Source organism: Ascaphus truei, chromosome 4, assembly GCF_040206685.1.
Source record: "Ascaphus truei isolate aAscTru1 chromosome 4, aAscTru1.hap1, whole genome shotgun sequence".
Lineage (NCBI taxonomy): Eukaryota > Metazoa > Chordata > Amphibia > Anura > Ascaphidae > Ascaphus > Ascaphus truei.
This window is the reverse complement of record NC_134486.1, coordinates 33,018,524-33,045,159: the sequence shown is the minus strand read 5'-3', so window position 1 is coordinate 33,045,159 and position 26,636 is coordinate 33,018,524. Positions and strand designations below refer to the sequence as shown.

At 46.4% G+C, this 26,636-nt stretch overlaps 1 protein-coding gene across 1 annotated transcript in view; it reads right to left on the bottom strand.

The window, feature by feature from the left end:
• The window catches only part of TLR5 (toll like receptor 5), a 73,876-nt gene extending 47,533 nt beyond the window's left edge, over nucleotides 1–26,343 (bottom strand). The window contains exon 1 of the mRNA XM_075595535.1: nucleotides 26,159–26,343. Coding sequence (XP_075451650.1) covers nucleotides 26,159–26,304 — 146 coding nt within the window. The 5' untranslated portion in view covers nucleotides 26,305–26,343. The remainder of the gene's footprint in view (nucleotides 1–26,158) is intronic.
• Between the last annotated feature and the right edge of the window lie 293 nt (nucleotides 26,344–26,636).

The window sequence follows — 26,636 nt, the reverse complement described above, 5'->3', positions numbered from 1 at the left end:
AGAGTTGTTGTACCATTCTTATTCCAATATTGAGTGTTTAATTAATTACACTCTAAACTAATATGCCTCATGGAAAATAACCAGCCTTATAATTAAGCGCTGGTTCACATAGGATATGTGCAGTGTTATCCCATTGCCATATAAGTTAGATAAAAACAACACCTAACTAGGGTAAATGGTTCAATGCACCTATCCACTTAGAGGGATAGAGATTTGGAAAATCGGTGAAATCAACAACGCAAAGTAAAACAAAATATCCACCTGGCACAAAAAAGATATTATGATGATATTATAAAGATGTTATAAATATATTATAAAGTGGCTCTAGAGTCTGTACATCCCTAATATATACAGAGGATGAAGTTATATAGACCGTAGAACATGATACATGATACAAAACATGACGGGATTACGCCAAATAGTGGCTTAGTAGGTCTAAAAAAGTTAATGAATAAACATATGATGCGTTCACTATAACATTATAAGAAACTTTTTAGATCCCAATCTATGTTTAGCCCATTAGGTACTAATGTGTTGAGAGTAAAAATCCAAAAGGCCTCACGTCTGTGAAGCAGATTGGCTCTATCACCACCTCTGTAATGTGGTTTAACAAATTCCAGAGCTACACACTCAAAATTTGTCAGACTTCCTTGTTGACAAGTGTCAAAATGCCTAGACACTGGATGCATTTGATCTCTCTTTGTAATAAGTCTCATATGCTCAAGTATGCGTTGTTTAAGTGGTCTTGTTGTTAATCCTACATAACGCTTGTTACAACCACACTTGAGCATATAGACAACATGGTCTGTGTTACATGTGATGCATGACAGTATCTTAAACACTCTACTGGCATCAGACCCTGAAAATGTTTTCGTCTTCACAAGATATTTACAAATTTTACAGTGGTGACAGGGGTAGCAACCAATAAGATCAGGAAAAAATCCTTTAGTTTTGGAAATTAATCTAGGCATACTACAGTAGGTGATATTAAATTACCCATTGTTTGGGATCTCTGGAATACCACACGTGGATCATGGATCCACGTGTGGTATTCCAGAGATCCCAAACAATGGGTAATTTAATATCACCTAGTATGCCTAGATTAATTTCCAAAACTAAAGGATTTTTTCCTGATCTTATTGGTTGCTACCCCTGTCACCACTGTAAAATTTGTAAATATCTTGTGAAGACGAAAACATTTTCAGGGTCTGATGCCAGTAGAGTGTTTAAGATACTGTCATGCATCACATGTAACACAGACCATGTTGTCTATATGCTCAAGTGTGGTTGTAACAAGCGTTATGTAGGATTAACAACAAGACCACTTAAACAACGCATACTTGAGCATATGAGACTTATTACAAAGAGAGATCAAATGCATCCAGTGTCTAGGCATTTTGACACTTGTCAACAAGGAAGTCTGACAAATTTTGAGTGTGTAGCTCTGGAATTTGTTAAACCACATTACAGAGGTGGTGATAGAGCCAATCTGCTTCACAGACGTGAGGCCTTTTGGATTTTTACTCTCAACACATTAGTACCTAATGGGCTAAACATAGATTGGGATCTAAAAAGTTTCTTATAATGTTATAGTGAACGCATCATATGTTTATTCATTAACTTTTTTAGACCTACTAAGCCACTATTTGGCGTAATCCCGTCATGTTTTGTATCATGTATCATGTTCTACGGTCTATATAACTTCATCCTCTGTATATTTTAGGGATGTACAGACTCTAGAGCCACTTTATAATATATTTATAACATCTTTATAATATCATCATAATATCTTTTTTGAGCCAGGTGGATATTTTGTTTTACTTTGCGTTGTTGATTTCACCGATTTTCCAAATCTCTATCCCTCTAAGTGGATAGGTGCATTGAACCATTTACCCTAGTTAGGTGTTGTTTTTATCTAACTTATATGGCAATGGGATAACACTGCACATATCCTATGTGAACCAGCGCTTAATTATAAGGCTGGTTATTTTCCATGAGGCATATTAGTTTAGAGTGTAATTAATTAAACACTCAATATTGGAATAAGAATGGTACAACAACTCTTATGTATTTTGTATTTTTTATTATACTAAAGCTTTATGTAGTTTTCTTTAGTTTTTTATATGAATTAATTCAATACTTTTCTTGTATTTTCTTGTCTTCCTTGTCCTTCACTTTTCTTTCTGCAAAACACAATTCATTGTTTATTTGTAACAGCTGTTTTGTAAGATGGGGAGTGTGTTAAATACCCAGAGCCTCCCCCTTCCCTGTACTCCTTGAAAAAGCGCCATAGTGGGCGTGAAACGCGTGGGAGAGTGTTTGTGCTGTTCGTTTTTTGATTTTATGTAGTTTAATAAAGTATAACATTTTTAACTTCTCTGCTGGTGAGTACTTACATTTTTTGGAGTAGATGGGCCCCGGATCCTTTTTTCTGTGTATAGCCCTGGTAGGTTTGGGCTATTATTCTGTCCTCCTTCTGTGCAATAATACCTGGTAAGGGCAGGTTTGCCAGGAGTTAAGGTGGGTTCTCCCCACTCACTGCAGATCAGTGAGGCAGAGAATGCAGTGCAGTCAGGCCTGTGTCCAATAAGGGACGGGGGCGGGCTCTTGTTGTATCTGTCTTAATGATCTGCATTTCCTGTATTGAGTCAGTTGCTCCTACCCTGAGAGGAGCTGAGTCTTACATAACCGAGCTGTCAGGGACCTGGCAGACTTGAGGCCCTCCCCCTGGGAGAGGCTGGTAGACTGTTCCCACTACTCTGATAGGGGGTAGTGGAAGAGCTAGGCCTGCTTCCAGGGCCCTGACTGGGAGTGAAAGGCCAGGGTCATTCTGAGAAGTACTGCTGTGTTACTGTGTTCCTGTACTGCTGTGTATGCTGTTCCAGTGAATGCTGTTGGTGCAATAAAGTGTTCCTGATTTATAAAGAAGCGGTTGTGAGACTGGAATCTCTCATCCCTGAGTGGGACGTTCTATTCCAGGGATTCCACCCCATATCCTGGGGCCTGCAATAGATGGAGGCACTGTCACCGTGAGTACGTACTAGGTATGTCCCCAGAAGCCTGTCCTGACCTTCCCCATAATACCATCAAGCGGGAGACTCAGGAGTCCTGTAAGCCAGCAGGTGCGCCACACTATTATGCCTTGTAACCAGAGCAGCATTTCCCCTAGGAGACCCTATTTGCGATTGGGTGGGGGAATACCCGTTACAATTGGAGGCACTGCTGAGAGAATCAGGACAGGCTTTCAGCGACGCAAAACAGAAAGATTGATAGTATGCTTCCAGAACAAGTGCTGCTGAAAGGGGGAAGTCTAGGGGTAGTCAGGAGAACGACAAACCTCGCAAAGAACGCCTTAGACTGCCCTAAAGGGTGAATAGGTCTGGAGACAAGGCTATTGCTGTTCTAGTCAAACCTGAGGCGGGTAGTCAGGATGCCTAGGGGGTGGCCTGGTTAACGCAGTTAAGAGGGACCCCTGGATAGGATCCACGATACTGGCAGCCAAGAGGGGGAGACACGAGTACTGCACAGGGAAGAGCCCAGAGTACTACTAGCCAGTAGCCAGACTATGAACCGCAGAGCACGTGTATGGACTGTCATCGTGTGCAGTATACAAAGAAAGAGTTTTGCCTAGCCTGGGGTATGCTGATTTTACCACTTGCCAGAAGCTACATGTATTGCAGTATTCACAAGAGAGCGAGTTCCCTGCCAAGCAGTGAGGGTTGCACTACAGTGAAAATTGTGGGTTCACCTAAGATGGCGGCTGCTATATGCGATAGTGCACCGCGCGGTGCGAAGAAGCTAAAATGGCGGTTCCCGCCGAGTCTGGATGGCACACGTGCTGCGTGCAAAAAGACTGTGAGCAGAGTAATTGCAGAGATTTGGCCGGGTCTGGCGCGAAAGCTAGAGCCCGCCTATGTGCAGGAAGTGGCACGAAAGCAGGAGCCGCGACCCCCTGTCCTGTGACTGGCTCAGCAAAGAATCCACGTCATGAGGTAACACCCAGTGACCCTCCTCTAATCTCCACCAGAGGGAGGGGTCACAGTGAAAGCCAGAGTCACGCCTTACTACCGAGTGCCCCTCCTCTAATCTCCACCAGAGGGAGGGGGCACAATGAGAGACAATCCCAGAGCTTTACCCAAACTGAAGGAGGAGCTGGATGCGAGCTTCCGCAACCTCAGACTGATGGAACATGGCGGGCCAGAGGAGTGAGTTACCCCTTTCTTTTGTGCCCGTGTATACATAAAGTAAGAGCAGGCGATATGGACTTTGCCTATTACTCGCTGCCAGAAGGTTTCCTGGATGTACTCACTGATGGGATCACAAGCTTGCGGTGTTTGGGCCCTGACTGTGTATGCCTGGGAGAAGACCTTGTTTGGGGGGCTATTTTCTTTGTGAATGGGGCAAGCCATCTTGTGTCTAGCCCGCTAATGTCTACCATTGGGGTGTACCAAGCCCCGATGGCTGAGACAAGGCCCGAGCCAGTTCCAGAGACCCAAATGCTACCAGGTGAGGTGATCGAACCTGACGAGGCCAGAGACGGTCCTCTGGTGTCAGCAAAGCCTGATGACCCAGCGGTTATGCTATGCAATGTGGGCCATGTCGATGCTACCCAAGTGGAGGGCCCGTGCGCCCCAACAAACGTTCCAGGGGGTCCGTGCACCCCGGTTCCAGAGGCGGAACTCACGATGGTGGAACCCACGGAAGAGACTGTGACTGCCCAGGGAGGATGGGGATCGCTATCGCTGGTGGTGCAGAAGCGGGACCGCTTCGTGCCGATTGCCGCTAGTGACGGCGAGGGGCCCCAATGTTATTCCCCTGCGGAGATGTCCCTACCTGCCTCGTTGGCCGACGAGTGTGATAGCAGTTCAGCGGGGGTGATGCGCCTACCGGTGGACCCCTACAGCGGTGCTGCAAGAAGAGAGCCACTTATCTGTGATGTGGAGCAGGCTCCGATGGAGGAGGCCTTAGAAGAGGCCCCGACCAAGGCTGCGTTGGAGGAGTCCGGAGACGAGGCCCATCCTAGTGCCTACTTCCGCATAAAGGACATCGTTGACCTCCCGGTACCCCGTCCTGCGGATGGCGTACTTCCTGTGCGGGACCTGACACAAGATGAGGCGACCTCGCGAGAAGATGACGTCACTTACAAGGCGACCTCCGGAGCGGGCTGGGACTGTGCTGCGACCGCTCCGGTGAGTAGCGCCCTCTCCAGGCGAGAAATGGACCACTACATTTACAGGGTGGTAGACCGAGGGAAACGCTGGCCTGTCGTGGCTGCGTCCAAGCAGCCAACGTCCCCTGCGGTAGGCCGTGGCCTAGCTGAAGCCAAGGACTTTGCCCGGGACACTGTTGCTTCCTATGCCCCAGTCTCTGGCCCCATTACCCCTGCCATTGCCCCTGTCCCTGTCCCATCTGGTTCGGATTTCAGATACAGTCACCACGGGTCACTGGGTGAACATGGGGTCCCCAAGCCATTCACTGATTACAAGGACTGGGTGGGTTTGGTTCAGGACTCTGGGGATTTGGGTAATGATGTTGTTCATATTGTGCCTTACATCTCCAGGAGATGCCTTGAGAAAGTGTATGGACATGATCCTCTCCGACCATTAGCACCCATGTCTAAATTATGGGATGATTGTAGGTGTCCAGTATGCCACCCAGAGTGTTATGGTACTTCTGATCTAAACCCAGTGGACCATGCTGTGCGCAGGCCACCCAAAAAGGGTATAGCTAGTACAAGTATATATATATCCTGAGGGTAGGGTAGTAAAGGAACCTGACCCCAGGCATTACTGTTAGTAGCAGATTCCCCACGTTGGGAGTAATCCTAGTTATTTTGTGTCACCACCAGAGGAGGGTGTATAACCTGCAAATGTAATAACACTGTATTATGGTGAATAATATGTCATGTTATTTTGTTTTGTATAGGTTGTTCACCTGCAGGATGGACACGCAAATTTAGGTCCAAGTGGGGACCATTGGATTCCACCAGAGGGAGAGTATAGCCCTGGTAGGTTTGGGCTATTATTCTGTCCTCCTTCTGTGCAATAATACCTGGTAAGGGCAGGTTTGCCAGGAGTTAAGGTGGGTTCTCCCCACTCACTGCAGATCAGTGAGGCAGAGAATGCAGTGCAGTCAGGCCTGTGTCCAATAAGGGACGGGGGCGGGCTCTTGTTGTATCTGTCTTAATGATCTGCATTTCCTGTATTGAGTCAGTTGCTCCTACCCTGAGAGGAGCTGAGTCTTACATAACCGAGCTGTCAGGGACCTGGCAGACTTGAGGCCCTCCCCCTGGGAGAGGCTGGTAGACTGTTCCCACTACTCTGATAGGGGGTAGTGGAAGAGCTAGGCCTGCTTCCAGGGCCCTGACTGGGAGTGAAAGGCCAGGGTCATTCTGAGAAGTACTGCTGTGTTACTGTGTTCCTGTACTGCTGTGTATGCTGTTCCAGTGAATGCTGTTGGTGCAATAAAGTGTTCCTGATTTATAAAGAAGCGGTTGTGAGACTGGAATCTCTCATCCCTGAGTGGGACGTTCTATTCCAGGGATTCCACCCCATATCCTGGGGCCTGCAATAGATGGAGGCACTGTCACCGTGAGTACGTACTAGGTATGTCCCCAGAAGCCTGTCCTGACCTTCCCCATAATACCATCAAGCGGGAGACTCAGGAGTCCTGTAAGCCAGCAGGTGCGCCACACTATTATGCCTTGTAACCAGAGCAGCATTTCCCCTAGGAGACCCTATTTGCGATTGGGTGGGGGAATACCCGTTACATGTGTATCAACGAATAACTGTCTGTTTGTCTTTTGTCAAACCGCAAATAATTGAACAGTGTAATCCTTGTTGTAGAGATCTGTTTGTTCCCGATTTATGCAACCCTGCTTCCAAATATGTACTACCACATTTCCACGTACATACAGTAGGTGTATTTCAAATTCAATTCCTAAAAAACTGTAAGGGAATAAAGATCAATTCTACAGTAGTTACGGTCTGCGGGGTACGGTTTAATGTCATGTTAGGGTCGCTTATTACAAGCCGAGTTCTCTATGGTGATACCAATTGTTATGAGATGTCACCGTTTATAAGATTGTCAAACATTATAAAAAGATATATTTGCAATTACCGATTATGAGACCACTATAATTTCATATGAAGTATTTCGCAGAAGTTCAGGATTTAATTTCAGTTTTGTAACAATTTTTATGGGATCATCAATAAAGGTAACTACTGAAACTCATGTGATGCCTCAGGCAATTGGATAATTCTTTCATTAGTTTACCATTTACAAAAACAAATGTACACAACCTGGTTGCACAATAGGATTCCCATAAAAAATAGAGGGTATTCCTCTATAAAACCTCTCACACTGAGGAAGGCAGGACCAAAGTAAACTAATGGCAGTGGCATGATTAATTAGCATGTTAAATGCAGGTGACTGACAGCTTTTCTAATAAGAATAAAAGCAGACACGTCTAAATAATATTTTTGCAACACACTGAAAAGCAACTTTTCCTCCCGCTGCAAAATGGTTAATGCTTAATTGGTGACCAAGTGCTTTGAGGGCTACTAAGATAATTACTTAATCTTCTGCATAAGACAGTTTGTTGCTCGTTAACATTAAAAAGGTTAAATTGCCAAATGAAATTGGTTTCCATTTTGTTCTTTGAGTGTAAGCAGTTATGCTGCCACCCTCAGTCAAACAGATAAGGAGCTAAAACAAATGTGTGCACCTGAAAAGTACACATTTCAAAAGGAACTAGTGAAAAGAAGAAGTGTTCATGTCAGAGCATCACACTGGGGATAGGCTCCTCCAGTGGCAGTTTTCCCATTAGGCCCGGGCCTAGGGCAGCAAAATTTAGGGGCGGCAAAAATGTCCACCCATATACATTTGGCGCACTATCCAGTCTGATGGGAAGTCACTTATAAATGCCAGGCGACTCTTTGCCATCTCCTTTTTGCTGCCCTCAACCTCCTTTCGATTCGCAGCATCAAATGATGCCACAGACGTCACCAACGTGGCGGCGACATCGCAATGTCAAATGTCGTCTTACCATGGCAACAAGACGCTGTGTGATGTCACTTGGGTGATGACCGAGGCGTCATTTAAAACTGCGAATCGGAAGGAGGAAGAGGATGGCAGAAAGGAGGCGGCCGGCATATATAAGTGCCGCTGGGCTCCTCCCAACTGGAGGTAGAACACAGATACCCTGACCTTTTGGAAACAGTATAAATCCCTCCTTTCCACTTGTCAGTTCTGTGCCCTACCAACTTGAAGGAAGGGCAGGTGTATATTTTATTTCTCTCGGCTGCTTGCTAACCACCCACGGTCTCTTCTGTTGCACAGCTCCTTTACAGTCTTTGTGTGGCCCTGCCTGCACTTAGGGACTGTTCTTCCCCTATGGCTGGTTGACAGTTGACAGTTATTTTGCTGCCAGGATTTTCTCCTCCCACCCCCTCCAATTTACCTATTATCAAAGGCCTTCACTTTTTACTGGGAGCCATATGTGGGCGTTTCCAGTCCAGGTACTCCATTGCTCTCTGTGTTTGATCAAGCCTGGTTGGGAAAGGAACCACAACCTCTCACGTCTCCCTGAGCTCCTGCCACCAGCCAACCTGCTGGGCATTAAGATAAAACACCATTGATCTTCCGGTGGTTTGGTTTTTCGTAGCTGAAGAGGGGAGGTAGAGGAGGACACTTATCATGCAGCAGCTCCTCTTGAGGTAGCTGACGTTATCATTGCGATGACCACGTCTGAATGTGATGAAACCAGAAGCGGTGCAGTTTGGAGGAGATTATTCTGATACATCGAGGCAGTCCATGGTATTGTAAATAGTTCTGGAGCGCTGACTGCCTTGTCTCCAGCATTTCCCTCTGGGAGCAATACTTATTCTTTAGCTAATGAGCCTTCTGTAATACCCAACAAGTGCTCTGCCAAATGCAAACATATTAATTGCTTTGGCTCTAATGACAAGCTTCCTTCTGGCAAGCTTTCTTAGCTCTGTATTGGGAAGGTAGCACCAGAGGCAGCTCCTACCCAAATGGTAGATTTCTTTGCCTCGTTTATGACATTATGGTTGAATCCTAAAAAGCTGCATTTACAGTAAGTCTCCTGTGCAACGCCCAAGGCACGATCACTCTTTATCTGCTGTAGATTCTAGTGCTAATGGGGACTGTGTCTCCAAATGTTCCTACATTCCTCATTGGACACAAACGCAAAATAAAAGGAAAAATAATCTCATTGTAAAACTGAGTCTGTGGATATGCTAATTTAAAATAAAGATGACACCTTGGGATTAGAGGGCAAAATTAAAGAATTAAATACTTTAGTCAAGAACTTTCTCTGTTTCTAGAAATAAGTCTAGGAATGTGATCACTTTATGCAATGGAAATGACCTAGTTTGGAAAGAATGGAAAAACGCAGACAGAAAGAGTTGCACTCCAACCAAGTTCCAACAAATGTATCCCTTTAAGTCTGAAGATAAAGATGAGGGGGAGAATTCTCCTGCTGCTTTTGACACCACTGTCAAAAGGTTTACCAGGAACAAACCTTAAGATGCTGCCTACTTCAATGATCTGTGGGTAGGATTAATGCAAATCCAGTCCGGTGCTTAAAAGACCACACAAACAAATAATACAGTGATGATAGTCCAGTTCAATCTTTACACATATACAGTATGCAGCAGCAGCGGAGATCATGAGTCCGTAAACGTATAGCGCAGCGTTGTATAAGTTATATGTATATGTGTGTAATCGTGAAGGTATGGGAGTATATATGCAAGCCAAACCCCACTCACAAAGGAGGGAGACAGTCGCGGGTGTCCTGCAAAAGCAGAACTACCAACGCTGTCAATCCACACCAGATGTGGAGGTAAGCAGGCAAAACAACTGGCTTAGACGTGTAATATAGTCATCGCGCATGCGCTACAGTGCGCGCCCGTCAATTATAATTCCAGGGTAGGAGCCTGCAGTTGCTATATTTCAGACGCGCACGCGCGCACGGCCATGAACGGTGGCGTGGCAGCCCAGGGAAAATACAATAAAATTGTATTTTCGCGCTGCAGCCACGCCGCGAACCAATCACAGCGTGGCCTAACGCTGTGATGTCAGTCACGCCCCCTAACCGCGAGCGTCACCGCTTGCACCCTAGCAACGCCGGGCGCGCGCCCGCACAGCAGCGAGGACTATATTACACGCCTTAGAACTAAAAGCACAACAATGTTGAAGAACTCACGTTTAAACTCCTCACGGCCCTCCTGCGACGACTCCCGCCAGGTTCTATCCAAATAGAAATAGCCGGTGCACAGCCAAAATAGCAAAGCTAGGACGTGGTGACCAAAAAGTTATGTAATGGATAAAAAACAAAGTAGTACTGGTAATCCTCTAACATATTTCACACTGAAAGTGCTTTATCAAAGAGCGCTTTCATAAAGCACTTCCAGTGTGAAACATGTTAAAGTAGTAGTACAGGTAATCATCTATGGTTTTTAACCAGTAAATAACTTTTGTCAACATGTCCTAGCTTTGCTACTTTGGCTGTGCACCGGCTATTTCTATTTGGATCTTTCCCTACTTCAGTGATCTCATGGCTAAAAAGGATGGAGGGCTTCTTGAAGCATATCTATGCTAATATTGGTGCAGCGTATAGAATAGTTATCACTGTGGCGTGCCTTACAAGAATTAGGAAGATTTGTTTTTTTAAATTACAGGAAGCTTTAGAGTCACTTATCTCAAGATAAAAGATTCTAAAGGAATGTTCTATATGCCATCAGACTTGAATTTTCCGTACAATGCATTCCAGAACATAACTAAATGGTTAATAAGATTTTCCACTCACTCTGTAGCTACTAACTGAGTGTTATGGCTCAAACCTTGAGCAGCAGATGGTTTGTCCAAAAATAAATGTGTACAGTATCTAGACAGGTCCCCTCTGGCTCCCCAGTTTCCCCTTTCTCCCTCCCTTACCCTCGCTCCGGTGGGAGCTGCTGTGGGGGCGAGTGCGTCGCCGGGGGGCTCCCGGCGACATCAGTTACAGGGCGGCGCCATGTTTAAAGTATTTGTGCATGCGCAGAGGCTTGCGCATGCGCAGAGAAGAGTAGCAGCGGCCATTACAAGTTTAGGCATGCACAGTTAAGATAGCACACACGGCGCCAATAGAGTAGAGGCTCTAAAGGAACTACATTACCCAGAAGCCTCTGGGGACTGCCCTTTCACCCATATCACCTGCTGCATTAAAGCCAATAGGGCTAACAGATTCTCCTGCTGCAAAGGGGATACATTGTTGCACACTGGAGTGAGGAAGTTAGTAGGAGCAGGGACACAGAGAGGGGAGGATGTATAGGTGCAGGGAGGCAAGTAGCCTCTGCACTAGGCCAGAAGTCTCCCCTTAGGCCCTAGTCACCCTCAGCTTGTGGTTGCTACAGGGACGCCCCCTAGGATAGGGACAAGGTCCTGTAGAGCAGCTAAAGTGAGGTTCCAGCCAGGACATGTGGAAATCCTGGCTACCATTGCTGTGAAGGTGAATCATCCTCTATGGTAGCAGAGGCATAGACTGTTCAGTGGTGGATCACTCCATGTGGGAGCCATCCATCACAGAGGTGGACACGATGTGGGATCGTACTTCAGGAAAGGGATCCCAAGTACAGATCATCTGCGTGCCTGGGTGTGGACACACCCGGCAGGTACAGTCAAGTCACCAAGTGCACCAACCTCATCTCATCTTAGTGGGCAGCGCTGTCTCACACTTGGGTGGGAAGGGGACTCTTGGGACACTTGGGTTTCTTGATATATGTTGTGGGGTTGCGGCCCAGTGAGACCAGTGTTACATGGGTGACACATTTGTTGGTGATGTTATACTTATCTGCATATAGTAAACTGTTTTACCTATACACTGGTGTATGTGGTTACTGTATGTGGGTCCTGTGTCAGGGGTTATTCTACACTCTAGGATCCTGCACAGATGGAGGCGCTGAAAGTACGTTCCAGGATAAAACCCAAGGTTCCCATCAGCGGAGGCTCAGGCCTCCTGTGAGCCTGACGGATATTGCACCACACCTGTTAATATGTGTAGTTCTCGCACAAAAGGTCCCTAGATGAGATCGGGGGTGGGGAATACGTATTATATGTATATTCTATTCCTAGGCAAATCACTGTTTGGACCACAAAAAAAAATCCAATATTTCCAGATTTACTGGACAGCACAGTACCTTTCTGCATAAGATTACCGTCAAAGATGTTCCACCTCATTTAAGAGTCAAAAGCAGTCCTTTCGAGATAGATGTTCCAAGGTGCTTCGTTTCTCGATCAGATCTGAAGCAGGATCTCTTGCAGAGGCATATCTATGCCAGAACAAGGTCACCCCTCATCCAAAGGAACACAGTTATGAAATCCAGTGGATGCCCTCCTTGGCAGAGGGAGGTAATAAAAAGGTGTTCAATAACATTTGTATCCAGACAACCTTTATGTCCCCCAGATCATTCAACAAGGGTATGCTATGGAATTTTGTAACTAGCCTCTACAGAAAAGATTTCTTCCTCTGGGGATTCTCAAGAATCTACAGAACCTAGAGGCACTCAAGAAATGTATTTCAATGCTACTTCAGCATGGGGTAAAATCCTTAGTAGCGGTAGGCTTGAGGGGTTGGGTTTTATATTACAACCGCTTTATGGTACCCAAGAAGGAAGGATCATTTTGGCAAGTACTGGATTTAAAAGATTTTAATATATGTTGATCAAAAAGACTTCAAGATGGAATCTATCAGATTCATGATCAAAGTAATCAGAAGATGAGATTTTCTTGCGTATGTAGACATCGAGGATCTATAACTTAAAATTGCAATCCGCCAATCACATTAAATTCTTCAGATTCTGTGTCCTTGGACAATATTTTCAATTCCAAGCATTGCCCTTGGGCTTTTCAACTGCTCCTAAAGTTTTCATGAAGGTCCTAGCAATAGTAGCAGCCTATATCAGACAATACAAGACTTATCCAATACCTTACTTAGATTACATATTCGTAAGAGCCAGAATCAGGCCGAAAGTCATGTATCAAGCAAGGTTCATCGTCATTCTGACAAATCGTGGTTGGATTATGGAACCAGAAGAAGAGCAACTCTGTATCCTCCCAGACATTGAGGTTCCTGGGAGAAAAATTTGACACTGCAGCAGTAGTGGTGGTTTGTCTACCGCACCGGTCTTTACCACAAACAAGAAGATTATTATACGCTCATCCATTGTTTACATGCTCAAGATCAGCCATTAGCTGAATAGTAAATGAGGCTGTTGGGGAAAATGGTTTTAACAATAGAAATAGTCTTGTCAATTCTGGAACAAAGACTACCTGGACGTTTACCAGAAGATGAAAGATTGCTTCACAAGAAATACATTTAGCTGAAATGTTAGGAATCAAGGAACAATTTGTTGAAAGGAACCTCCCCAGCACACATGAAGTGGATTCTAGTGTCCATGGATGCAAGCTCATCACAATGGGGAGTGAGCCTACAAGGGCATTTTGTCCATGGCCTATGGGGAGACAAAGAATCAAAACTTCGAATAAACATTGTAGAGCTTAAAGAAGGTGACAAGGCAACCGTAGCGATACCTCCCAAGATAGTGAAGGCCCATTCTGCCAGAGTGATTTCTGCATCATGTGCATAGAATCAGGAAGTGACCGCTGAGCAGATATGTAAAACATTACAAATTAGACATATCTGCCTTTGCAGAAGCTGCATTTGGGATGAAGGTTCTCCGGGCAGTGGCGTCTTCATTAATGTATCTACTGGTATTTTGGGGGCTTTCTGCCCAATCTCCAGTATCATGTGCCGACATGAGGGGACGAAAAGAAAACAGAAATGTAATTTCTCCTAGTCCTTCCACGGCAGCATATACCTTTGTTCCAGGCCCTCGTTTATGTTGAGTTTGGCACTACATCTGTTTTGGTTTCATGCTTTTTCTTTTTGTATTTTTAGGAGTGTGGGTAAAATAATATTTAGCTATATGTACATCTGACCAGTGAAATGGGAAGGAGGTGGGGAGGGGTTACACAGTCTTCACAAAGTCAGGTGGTCCGTGTTCTACCTCTTGTGCCGATATTGAAGGATCAGCAGAAATTAAATTAGTCGGCGAGTAAATATTTCTGTTTCTCTTTTCAAAGGCTACAAATAGTAGTGTTTAGATAAATGACAAATAATTCAGCTTCAAATAAATGAGGTATCTACATTACTTCCAGTTAGTATTCCAGCCCCGTTACTAATAATTTCATAATCACTATATGAAAAAATCCCAGGCGTTTGGTCACTTAAAATTTGATCTGCGGCACCTATGTTGCAGCGCAGAGCTGACGAACCGGTCACCGCTGCGACCGAGAAACTGCACAACCCATCCAGCTTTTCTACAGAGACCACAAAGCAGGAAAGAACAAGCTGCTCCCGGCGGTGACAGACAGGTCAGCCAGCGCTGCATAATCTGACATATGTGGGTCGGAGAGGTGGTATACTGGAGCGGGTTGGAGAGAGGAGAGGGAGTGCGGCGGAAGGGCTCCAGGAGTGCGGCGGAAGGGATCCAGGAGTGCGGCGGAAGGGATCCGGGAGTACGGCGGAAGGGATCCGGGAGTTCGGCGGAAGGGCTCCAGGAGTGCGGCGGAAGGGATCCGGGAGTGTGGCGGAAGGGCTCCGGGAGTGCGGCGGAAGGGCTCTGGGAGTGCGGCGGAAGGGCTCCGGGAGTGCGGCGGAAGGGCTCCGGGAGTGTGGCGGAAGGGCTCGGGGAGTGCGGCGGAAGGGCTCCGGGAGTGCGGTGGAAGGGCTCCAGGAGTGTGGCGGAAGGGCTCCGGGAGTGCGGCGGAAGGGCTCCGGGAGTGCGGCGGAAGGGCTCCGGGAGTGCGGCGGAAGGGCTCCGGGAGTGCGGCGGAAGGGCTCCGGGAGTGCGGCGGAAGGGCTCCGGGAGTGCGGCGGAAGGGCTCCGGGAGTGCGGCGGAAGGGCTCCGGGAGTGAGGCGGAAGGGCTCCGGGAGTGCGGCGGAAGGGCTCCAGGAGTGTGGCGGAAGGGCTCCGGGAGTGCGGCGGAAGGGCTCCGGGAGTGTGGCGGAAGGGCTCCGGGAGTGCGGCGGAGTGCTCCGGGACTGCCCTCTCTGCTCTCTATTCTGAGAGGCGCAGGCGTGTCTCAGACTGTGTGTCGGTGTCACAGATACACACACTTACACACACTCTGACACAAAGAGCTGCCCCCTCATTCTGCCCAACAAAACTTTGGATCCTAAAAACTCTGCACGGCTCCCAAGTTTTTGTTAATGTATTTTTGCCCCCTCCTACCATATGGAGTTTCTTTTTGATCCCTTTGAAGGAGCAATCAAAGCCGTTTTTTTCCCCTTTTCTTATTTTTTAACATAGGATTAAAAGGGGTCTCCGGAGCTGAACCCCATTAATTGCAGCTGAGATACTTACCTCTGTAGGTAAGGGAGCTTGGAAACGACGCCATTACATGAACCCTGGCGGCAAATGTGGTTACCAGCACCTCCTACGGAGGTCTGTATCTCTGGAAGCAGGGGGTCCCCGGACTTGAAACGAATGGGGTTCAGCTCCAGAGACACTCCGCTTCAATCTTATGGTAAAAATAAAATGCAAACAAAATTGTGTGCTTGGATTGCCACTTTAAACAAAAAGGTGCCACAGCTCCAAACATACAGTATGCAACACAATTCCCTGGAGTTCTCACACAAATAGAAGCAATCTTTATCCCTCTAATGGGGGGGACGGAAGCTTTATTTTTTTTTAAGAAAGACAATTACATGAAGATTATTTTTTTTTAATCTGTTACCCGACTCTGTTTCCCTGAAAACCCGCAAGGAAATCAGGCTGTGTAAATTACTATGTGAAAGAAAAAGCTTGATTGCTGGGACATTTATCGTGAACATTTGCCAAGCTCAATATTGACATTATGCAACAAAAAGATAAGCAACATTTACTGAGGCATCATAACACCGAATTGTAAACTACACATATCAAGTTCTTTCCTTAAAGCATCTAACAATGTAATGATCTAAAAGCGTTAAGTGGCCTCCCAATAAAAGGAAGTTCAGAGGCATCGCTAAGTTTAACCACTATGCTGCCAGCAATATATTAGGTTAGACTTCCTTTAAAATGATTCACACCTCCAGCAGCCCTCCCCCCCCCCCCCCGGTTTCCCCCTCCCCCCCACCCCCCCCCCCCTTGATTTTGGAAGCAGAAATGTTGCTTACATTTTTCTAAAATACATTGACAAGAGCAATGTCTCAAGACTAGATAACAGTTCATGAAAGAAACGTCATATTTTTAATTTATTAACCTCTTAGTAGCTCTGTGGCCACCTAATCATGTCGAGGGGTGTTTTTTTTTCTTCATTTTTTAAAAAGAAAATATCAATTGTTTTGGGAGATTCTAATATATTTTGTATGGTGTCTACAGTTATTATTGAACTTGTCGGACCTCTGTACTTAACTTTGCCAACCGGGACTGTCCCAAGTAAACCACCACATTGTGTTGATGCAAGCGCTTAGTTGGCACTTCTGGCAGGTAAGGGCTTAAGAGTCACATTTAATTTTAAAAAAAGATCCTATTTCCTTATATCTGTTTTCTTATGTAATTGCTGCTCTAGTATTAGTTTTTGTGCCATGCATTGCAGGCTTCTGTCAGAGAAAGGTTTACAACCTGGTCAGTCTGTCATTTACCTGGTTTGGAAAAGACTCAGAAATAGATTAACCATTTCTATTTATCCAGTTTTATGAGTTTCATGACACCTGAAAAGTCTACAACAACAAAGCCAGTCAATTCATCCATTTAATCTTGCTGTTTTTGCGCAACTCTAAATCCCTGTAAAAGTTTATTTGGGCTCCTGAAGAAATCTGGATCTATTGTGTGAATAAAATGTGGGTAATGCTGCATTCCCACTTAGCAAAGTAAAAAACAAACAACTTTTAAAAATTTTTTTTTTTTTTTTTTAGTGTACAAACTTTTTTATATATATTATGTACATTTAAGGCAGTGGGTCTCAACCTTTTTTTGGTTAAGGAACCCTAGAATTAAAATGTGAAATTCTGGGGAACCCCAACCCTCTCCCCCCATCCAACTCTGTTCCCAATTACACTCACTCCTGCCCCCTTACACTCTCCCCCCCTTGCACTCTCTTCTCTCCCCCCTTGCTCCCTTACACTCCCACCTCACTTGCTCCATTACACTCTCCCCCCCCCACTTGCTCCGTTACACTCTTCTTCCCCCCCCCCCCCCACCACTCCACAAACACACACCTCCCCCTTGCTCTCTTTGAGCATGAGACGCTCTCTGTCTGAACATCCAAAGTGCTGGGTATGGGGAATAGAATAGAAAGTATACTTTATTTTCATCAGCCTGTATACTCCACACACTATCTGTAGGACTTAGACTGGACTCTGAGAGTCCCCTCACAACCTTATCTACGGTTGGAGCACCCAAGAACCCAATACAGGTTCTGGCCTACCTGGGCATTAACTGGGGTATCCCCCTTAACCTAGGGACCCCTTTTAGTTACAGGGACACTTTTCATCCCTTTGCCCCATTTACCTTTCTCGGCTATGCTGAAGCAGGGAACCCTAGCTGTGAGTCATGCAAGCGTTTAAGGGGAGATATTGCCGGGACAATGTGCCTACAAATGTACTATTTGTTTTACTCTGTGCCCAGGACATACTTGAAAACGAGAGGTAACTCTCAATGTATTACTTCCTGGTAAAATATTTTATAAATAAATAAATGTATCCAAGAATCAAGCATGATTCCCGGGTACATTTTTAGGGGAACCGACAACTCCAGACCCCAACACCCTAGGCACATTCTGACAACAATTCCTCCGCAAAAACCCCCTTGAAACTCATGCACTAGCAATCCCTGCTCGCTGCCATCCCTGGAAAGGTTAAAACACATCAAATACTTTATGAACGCAAAGTACATGTAAAGCATACATTGTTACTGGGCTCAAGAGCTAACTCTCTTGAACCCTTATACTCAGATCAGGGTTAACCAATAACGGGCTTAAGCTTTATTTAGAACCTGGTTAACCCACTGTCACATGCACTATCACACCTTACAAAATAAGGGCCATTGTGTATACAAAAGGTGCCCAATGTCTTGGAGTTCAGAAATCCCTTTTATAGCCACAGATCTTGTCTCTGAAGGATAAAATGTCATGGGCTTAAAAAAGGTACGATTACCACAACCCATATATTCCATTACAGGACATGGGCAATTCTCTAAATCTGAGCTACTAGGTGAAACTGCACATTTAGCCAACTGCTGCATTAAAAGTTCTGCATATACATAAGGAAACGGTGTTAGGTGGGTAGTCTTTGCCCAGATCGTTTACAATGTAAGTAGTGTATTGGGAGACAGACAACAGGATTGAGTGTAATTGGATGTGGAAAGAGTGAAACAATGCATAGGAGGAAAACGGGTAGTAATTTAGTAGGAGACGTTGAAGAGACAATGCAATATATGTGTATCAAAGAAAGTCTGGGGCAATGACTGAAAGGTGACCTACAGCAGGGGTGCTCAACTCCAGTCCTCACAACCCCCACCGGTGAGGTTTTCAGGGTATCCTATCTTCAGCACAGGTGGCTCAATCAGTCCCAGCTTCAGCATAGGTTGCTTAATCAGTGCCAGCTTCAGCACAGGTGGCTCAATCAGAGGCTCAGATTGAGCCACCTGTGCTGAAGCTGAGATATCCTTAAAACCCGACATGTTGGGGGGGTCTTGAGGACTTGAGTTGAGCCCCCCCCCCCCTGACCTAGAGGACTACATAAAAACTTGCAAAAGAGAAACAGGGGGTGCCTTTTCCATGGTGGTTAGGGTTGCAGAAAACAATTGTCCTTCTAAATAAAATAGAAAATCTGCCGGTGAGAAAGTGAGACCTGTCCTAGATATTATCATAAAAGAAATATCTTCCAATCAATATTAAACTGATAATAGATTTATAACCTACAGCAAACACATGAACAATACCCAGAAGTAATCTCATGAAGGAACAATAGGAACTCACATCCAATATTATAGGTGGCAGTCCCACTAAGCAGGTAAAAAGAAACAAAGAGGCACATAACACATTGAAGTACTCCCAAAAATATACAGCAAGTGAGGAAAAATGTGATGCCCCACAATTAGAAAGAGTTCCATCTGTAGCATATATTAAGCATAATAATCCAGATGACAATGGAGTGCCCAGGAGAAATAAATGAACTCGCAATAGGGAGGGATATGGGTCTAGTGGTGTCCACTTGATAACCACAGATGTGACACATTAATGAACACCCAGCCAATGCTTGATAAAGTGCTGTTGCACGAAATGCGTAGGTGCGTTTGTGTGGTCCTTTTATTGTCTTTTTAGCCTGCAATAAACCTGACCTCATTGCTATTTTGGAGTTGCTTGCTTTCTTCCTTCTTCTTCCTTTTCAAGTCAGAAGTTGGATGTTCTTGGCTGTGCTCTTCATCATCTGCTGCTATCCATTAAAAATATACAACATCCTGTTCTTTTCAATCATTAGAGATGCTAAAAGAAGCATTTAATCACTCGAGCACAAAGGAACTCTGTTAGATACCTACATTAACAATAATTAAAAAATAAAAATATAATTACCCAGGACTGCACCTTTAAAACAAGCTTGGAAGTCATTTAAACCAAGAATCCGCCTTATTTTAAATGATGTATATATATTATTAATGCCTATTTTTCATGAGGTCTTCTCTTTCTCATTTAGGCAATAATACTCTGGTGTTAGCTGCTTGTAATTAAACCTACCGTATTTCCTCGATTGTAAGACACCATTGATTTGGCCCTTTCAATCGAGGAAAATTACTTTTCCACTTACCATGTTTCAGGAGAGGCCCCATGTCTGCAGAGGATGAAGCGGGCGGTGGCGGCAGGAGAGGTCCCATGTCTGCAAATGGTTGAAGATGGACAGCGGGCGGGAGTGCGGCGGCAGGACAGGTCCCAAGTCTGCAGGTGAAAGATAAGACAGCGGGCGGGCGTGCGGTGGCGGCAGGAGATCATGATAGAGCATCAGACACCAGTCAACTTCCGGTGTTAGTGTGCGCCTCCCAAGCCGTTCTCCTGAGCCGCTGTGCTCCTGCTCAGCTCTCCTGCTATTATGATCTCCTGCCGCCGCCACTGCACGTCTGCTGTCTTCTTATCTTCATTCACCTGCAGACTTGGGACCTGTCCTGCCACCGCACTCCCGCCTGCTGTCCATCTTCAACCATCTGCAGACGTTGGACTTCACCTGCCCCCGCCGCTGCCCGCTTCGTCCTACGTGGACATGGGACCTCTCCTGAAACATGGTAAGTGAAAAGAGGGGGTTAGTACTGTAGACACATAAAAAATTTTTTAAAAATGAATACATTGATTCTAAGACGCACCCTGATTTCAGACATGTGAAAAGCAGAAAAAAGGTGCGTCTTAGAATCAAGGAAATAGGGTAATAAAATGCCTGCACATACTGTATAGAACCAGAAAAAAAACCTACTGTTTCCTTTACACATTTACAGTTTCTTTAAAGGAAATGCAACTTATATTACATCTAAGTATAATTTTATTTATATAGCGCCAACAATGTATGCAGTGCTTTACAAAATTACAGTATAGTGTTCCTCTGTAACATTGCAAAGATACATCCTTTCCTCTTTCGCTCTACTGCTAAAACTCCAACACACGCCCTCATTCTCTCCCATCTCAACTAATACATCCTTCTACTGTCTGTCCTTTCTGCCTCTCACCTGTCTCCCCTACAATCTATCCTAAACACTGCTGCTAGAATCACTTTACTCTTTCCTAAATCTATTTCAGCGTCTCTCCTGTCAAAATCCCTCTCCTGGCTTCCTATGAAATCCTGTATTAGTTACAAAGTTCTCCTCTTCTCTTTTAAGCCTGTACACTCTTCCAACCCCACCCTCTACATCTAAACACTAATTGAATCGCTATACACCATCCGGCTCTTACGTTCTTCTAAGGGTGTCTCCTGTCTACCCATTTTGTATCTAAAGCCCTCTCCCGCACTGCCCCACACCTCTGGAATGACCTTTTCCTCAATACCCGACTGGCACTCTCTCTCTCTACCTTTAAGGCCCATCTTAAAACACACCTCTTTAATGAAACATATGGTACAGTAGCTCCGTTGGCTGATACTATACATCTCACCTACATGTACCATGACCCCTTGCAGACACACTTCCAGAACACTTAGCACTTATATCATTTTGAAAATGGATTACACATACTTGAGCCCTACAGCCTAGTTTAAGTCTGGGAAGATCACAAAACCAGGACAGTCCTGCTGGACTGAAAGGTGATGCTGGTTTTTAAAGTATTTAAACAAAATAAACTTTCTTCCTTAAATTGAATATTTACTTTCAGCTGCTCAATTTTTCTCATGCACACACAAAGGAACATTTGAATGTCAATATGGAAAAATGCTGTATTTCCTCAATAGTCATGTAAGATTGTAAGCTCTATGGAACAGTGTAAAACTGATGCTCAACACAGTGCATTTCTACTGATTTTCAAATGAATGAAACTGGTAATACGATTATCCTACTTTTTTTTTTTTATACAAAACACAAGCATACTCAAAAACAAAAGAAAAATCACAACTTGAGAAGTAAAGAAACCCAGGTAAATTAATAATTATCAATAACATGTCAAAAACTTCTGACAAAAAAAAAAGTTCTGGGAATACGCACATTATTCTTATTATTAAAAGGAGTTCTCAGACACAGGAGGTTAATGGCACCTAGGACAATTTTAAATGGTACAAAAGGGAAATGTGAGTTAGAAACTCAGTGTAATTGATTGCATTATAATACAACGCGCCTTCCCTTGATGCGTCTGTTACAGCTCAGCGGAGCAGTCACTGACGCAACCGAAGCAAAACATTTTAACACGAAAAGACCGAGCATGAAACACACTTATGCCACTGAGCTCCAATAAGGGATATCAGATATTCATCCGGCATGAACTACCATTGTCTTGCATTTAATGCTGGACAGAGCTCGGAGCTTAGTAAATTCCTCCTTAGCATCAACTCGTAATGTGCATTTCTGCCCTTTGACACACATACCCCCCAGTACGGGTTAAACTGTTTCCTGAAGAAAGTGGTCCTGTCCAGAAAGGTTTTTTCCAGTCACACTAGTTATCAAATAAAATGTATACATTTCTACTCTGTGCTTCGTATTTTTGATGACAGTTTTTCTTCCCTAGTCTCACATGGCACCAACCTCCACCAGCTTCCTAATTTTCTGTATATTAACCCAAGGAGTTTACAAATAACATTTGTTTTAACATGTACAGCTTTTGATACTTTTATTGAAAACATATGACCTAAACTGCCACTCGATCAACAAAATCCTGTTTCTCAGGGTTCACTAAATGGCTGCCTTTCAGTTACAAATCAATCTTTAAGTCATTGTAACTCAGCAGCTGCAATGTATTCTAAGGCTGCGCTTATACAGCCGTCTACGGCGACCGATGACGTCACCCCACGAGTTGCATTTGGAAGTTTAGGCGACGCTGCTGGACGACATCATAAAAGGGGCGGACAGAGGGACGGAGAAGTTCCCGATTGGCCGCAAAGGGGAGACCGTCGCCGAAAAAAATCAAATATCAGTGACTACCAGATTTCTAATAGCACTGTCGCTCCATCGCCATTGCGTGCACTATAGGCGACGGCGACAATGCATTTGTTTTGCCGCGACAGCGATGTCGCGTTGCTGGCACTATAAGCGCATCCTTATATTACTAAGGTAACATTATCTATTGTTACAGTTTGCAGCTCAAACTGCTGGGAATATTGGCAACAAATGATCACAAACAGGAAAGTGTTACAAATATCTTGCACCTGCCGGGGAGGTCTGCTTATAGAAATCTCAGGATGCTCAGTATATTAAAACTCAATAAAAATGCATTAATAGTTGAATTTTAAAATAAAAAAAGAAGGTAGTATTATCTGATACCATAGAATTGATTTATTTATACATATAAAAAAAAACACATGTAGGATATTGCTTGGATTGCGCCTTATAAATTAAATATATTATAATAATAACTATTCACAAGTCTAACTGGAGACATTGTATAGAAACATACAAATAAGGTCTAAATGTCCTACCTAGTTCACCCAAAATATATGTTACTACAGTACATCTGCCAATATGATATTACAGGAATCAGTACACAAATCTATACGTTTACATTTTGCTACATAAAGATGTACACAGTTCCTCAGTGTGTTTAGAAAAACAACAACATGTAGACATAAAAATAAATTAATTGAAACAAATCCAGTCTTCCCTTGAAGTTACTGAAACAGACAAGTAACATTGAAAGTGTTAGTGACTCCAGCTGCAAACATGGATTTCCCAATAGACTGGATGTTTTCTAATTCAACAGTATGTGGAAATACAGAGAGGACGTTGAAAGTCTGAGTGAGAGCCCAGAAGATAAGCACTGCCCCCCTGCCCTGCAGCACTTTCTCCAGTATCCCAGCACTCCATCAACACCCCCTGCACTGCAGCACTCCCCCTCAGTATCCCAGCACCCCCCCCCCCAGCACCCTCTGCACTTTCAGCACTCCCCCAGTATCCCAGCACTCCCCCAGTATCCCAGCACTGTCCCCAGTATCCCAGCACTCCCCCAAGTATCCCAGCACCCACCCCCAGCACCCCTGCACTGCAGCACTCCCCCCAGCACTGCAGCACTCCCTTCAGCACCCTCTGCACTTCAGCACTCCCCCCAGTATCCCAGCACTCCCACCAGTATCCCAGCACTGCCCCCAGCATCCCAGCACTGCCCCCAGCATCCCCCCAGTATCCCAGCACTGCCCCCAGTATCCCAGCTCTACCCCCAGTATCCCAGCTCTCCCCCCGAGTATCCCAGCACTCCCCCCTGTATCCCAGCACTCCCCCCAGTATCCCAGCACTGCCCCCAGTATCCCAGCACTGCCCCCAGCATCCCAGCACTGCCCCCAGCATCCCAGCACTGCCCCCAGTATCCCAGCACTCCCCCCAGTATCCCAGCACTGGCCCCAGTATCCCAGCACTGCCCCCAGTATCCCAGCACTCCCCCCAGTATCCCAGCACTGCCCCCAGTATCCCAGCACTCCCCCCAGTATCCCAGCACTGCCCCAGTATCCCAGCACTGCCCCTAGTATCCCAGCACTGCCCCCAGTATCCCAGCACTGCCCCCAGCATCTCAGCACTGCCCCCAGCATCCCAGCACTCCCCCCAGTATCCCAGCACTCCCCCAGTATCCCAGCACTGCCCCCAGTATCCCAGCACTGCCCCTAGTATCCCAGCACTGCCCCCAGTATCCCAGCACTCCCCCAGTATCCCAGCACTGCCCCTAGTATCCCAGCACTGCCCCCAGTATCCCAGCACTGCCCCCAGTATCCCAGCACTGCCCCCAGTATCCCAGCACTGCCCCCAGCATCTCAGCACTGCCCCCAGCATCCCAGCACTCCCCCCAGTATCCCAGTACTCCCCCAGTATCCCAGCACTGCCCCCAGTATCCCAGCACTGCCCCCAGTATCCCAGCACTGCCCCCAGTATCCCAGCACTCCCCCCAGTATCCCAGCACTGCCCCTAGTATCCCAGCACTGCCCCCAGTATCCCAGCACTGCCCCCAGTATCCCAGCACTGCCCCCAGTATCCCAGCACTCCCCCCAGTATCCCAGCACTGCCCCCCAGTATCCCAGCACTGCCCCCAGTATCCCAGCACTGCCCCCAGTATCCCAGCACTGCCCCTAGTATCCCAGCACTGCCCCTAGTATCCCAGCACTGCCCCCAGTATCCCAGCACTGCCCCCAGTATCCCAGCACTGCCCCCAGTATCCCAGCACTGCCCCCAGTATCCCAGCACTCCCCCCAGTATCCCAGCACTGCCCCCAGTATCCCAGCACTCCCCCCAGTATCCCAGCACTCCCCCAGTATCCCAGCACTCCCCCAGTATCCCAGCACTCCCCCCAGTATCCCAGCACTGCCCCTAGTATCCCAGCACTGCCCCCAGTATCCCAGCACTCCCCCCAGTATCCCAGCACTGTCCCCAGTATCCCAGCACTCCCCCCAGTATCCCAGCACTGCCCCTAGTATCCCAGCACTCCCCCCAGTATCCCAGCACTCCCCCCAGTATCCCAGCACTGCCCCTAGTATCCCAGCACTGCCCCCAGTATCCCAGCACTGCCCCCAGTATCCCAGCACTGCCCCCAGTATCCCAGCACTGCCCCCAGTATCCCAGCACTGCCCCCAGCATCCCAGCACTCCCCCCAGTATCCCAGCACTGCCCCCAGTATCCCAGCACTGCCCCCCAGTATCCCAGCACTGCCCCCAGTATCCCAGCACTGCCCCCAGTATCCCAGCACTGCCCAAAGTATCCCAGCACCCACCCCCAGCACCCCTGCACTGCAGCACTCCCCCCAGCACTGCAGCACTCCCTTCAGCACCCTCTGCACTTCAGCACTCCCCCCAGTATCCCAGCACTCCCCCCAGTATCCCAGCACTGCCCCCAGTATCCCAGCACTGCCCCCAGTATCCCAGCACTCCCCCCAGCACTGCAGCACTCCCTTCAGCACCCTCTGCACTTCAGCACTCCCCTCAGTATCCCAGCACTCCCCCCAGTATCCCAGCACTGCCCCCAGTATCCCAGCACCCACCCCCAGCACCCCTGCACTGCAGCTCTCCCCCCAGCACTGCAGCACTCCCTTCAGCACCTTCTGCACTTCAGCACTCCCCCCAGTATCCCAGCACTGCCCCCAGTATCCCAGCACTGCCCCCAGCATCCCCCCAGTATCCCAGCACTCCCCCCAGTATCCCAGCACTGCCCCCAGTATCCCAGCACTGCCCCCAGCATCCCCCCAGTATCCCAGCACTGCCCCCAGCATCCCCCCAGTATCCCAGCACTCCCCCCAGCATCCCAGCACTGCCCCCAGTATCCCAGCACTCCCCCCAGGACATACTTGAAAACGAGAGGTAACTCTCAATGTATTACTTCCTGGTAAAATATTTAATAAATAAATAAAATAATAAATAATTATCCCAGCACTGCCCCCAGTATCCCAGCACTGCCCCCAGCACCCCCTGCACTGCAGCACATTCCTGTTCTGTATGACTGCATACAGGCTGTTGCATACCTGCGGATGTTAACTGCAGTCAGTAGGTTTAAATCCATGGTTGTTCTATATAGCTGGAAGCAACAACCCACTCCTGGGCACGTCTGCTTGCGCCCTGGTCTTCTTCCAAGATTACACATTGTGTCCGTGTTCACATGTCGCCTCATCTGCTAGCCAAACTCTTTCACTGCGTGAGCAACGCAATAAAGTAACAGAGAAAGCTTCCAAGTGAAGGAGTCTCCTCCCATCTCTACCTCATTCCTCCCCCTCAAATCAGAGCTGCCAGCAATTACCCACATGTTGCTTTCACTGTTAGTTAATGGTACTGTATATGTGTAGATTTAGGAAACGTTTATTGCATGGAGCGCGCAGAAACACATACGTTTAGAAAGAAATGCAATCCAAATAGGTTATCTGCACACTTTTGTGTGTGGATGGTTTTTAACATGCAGAAGCAATAGGAGAATAACACACCCCACAGAATGGTGCCTGTGTCTGC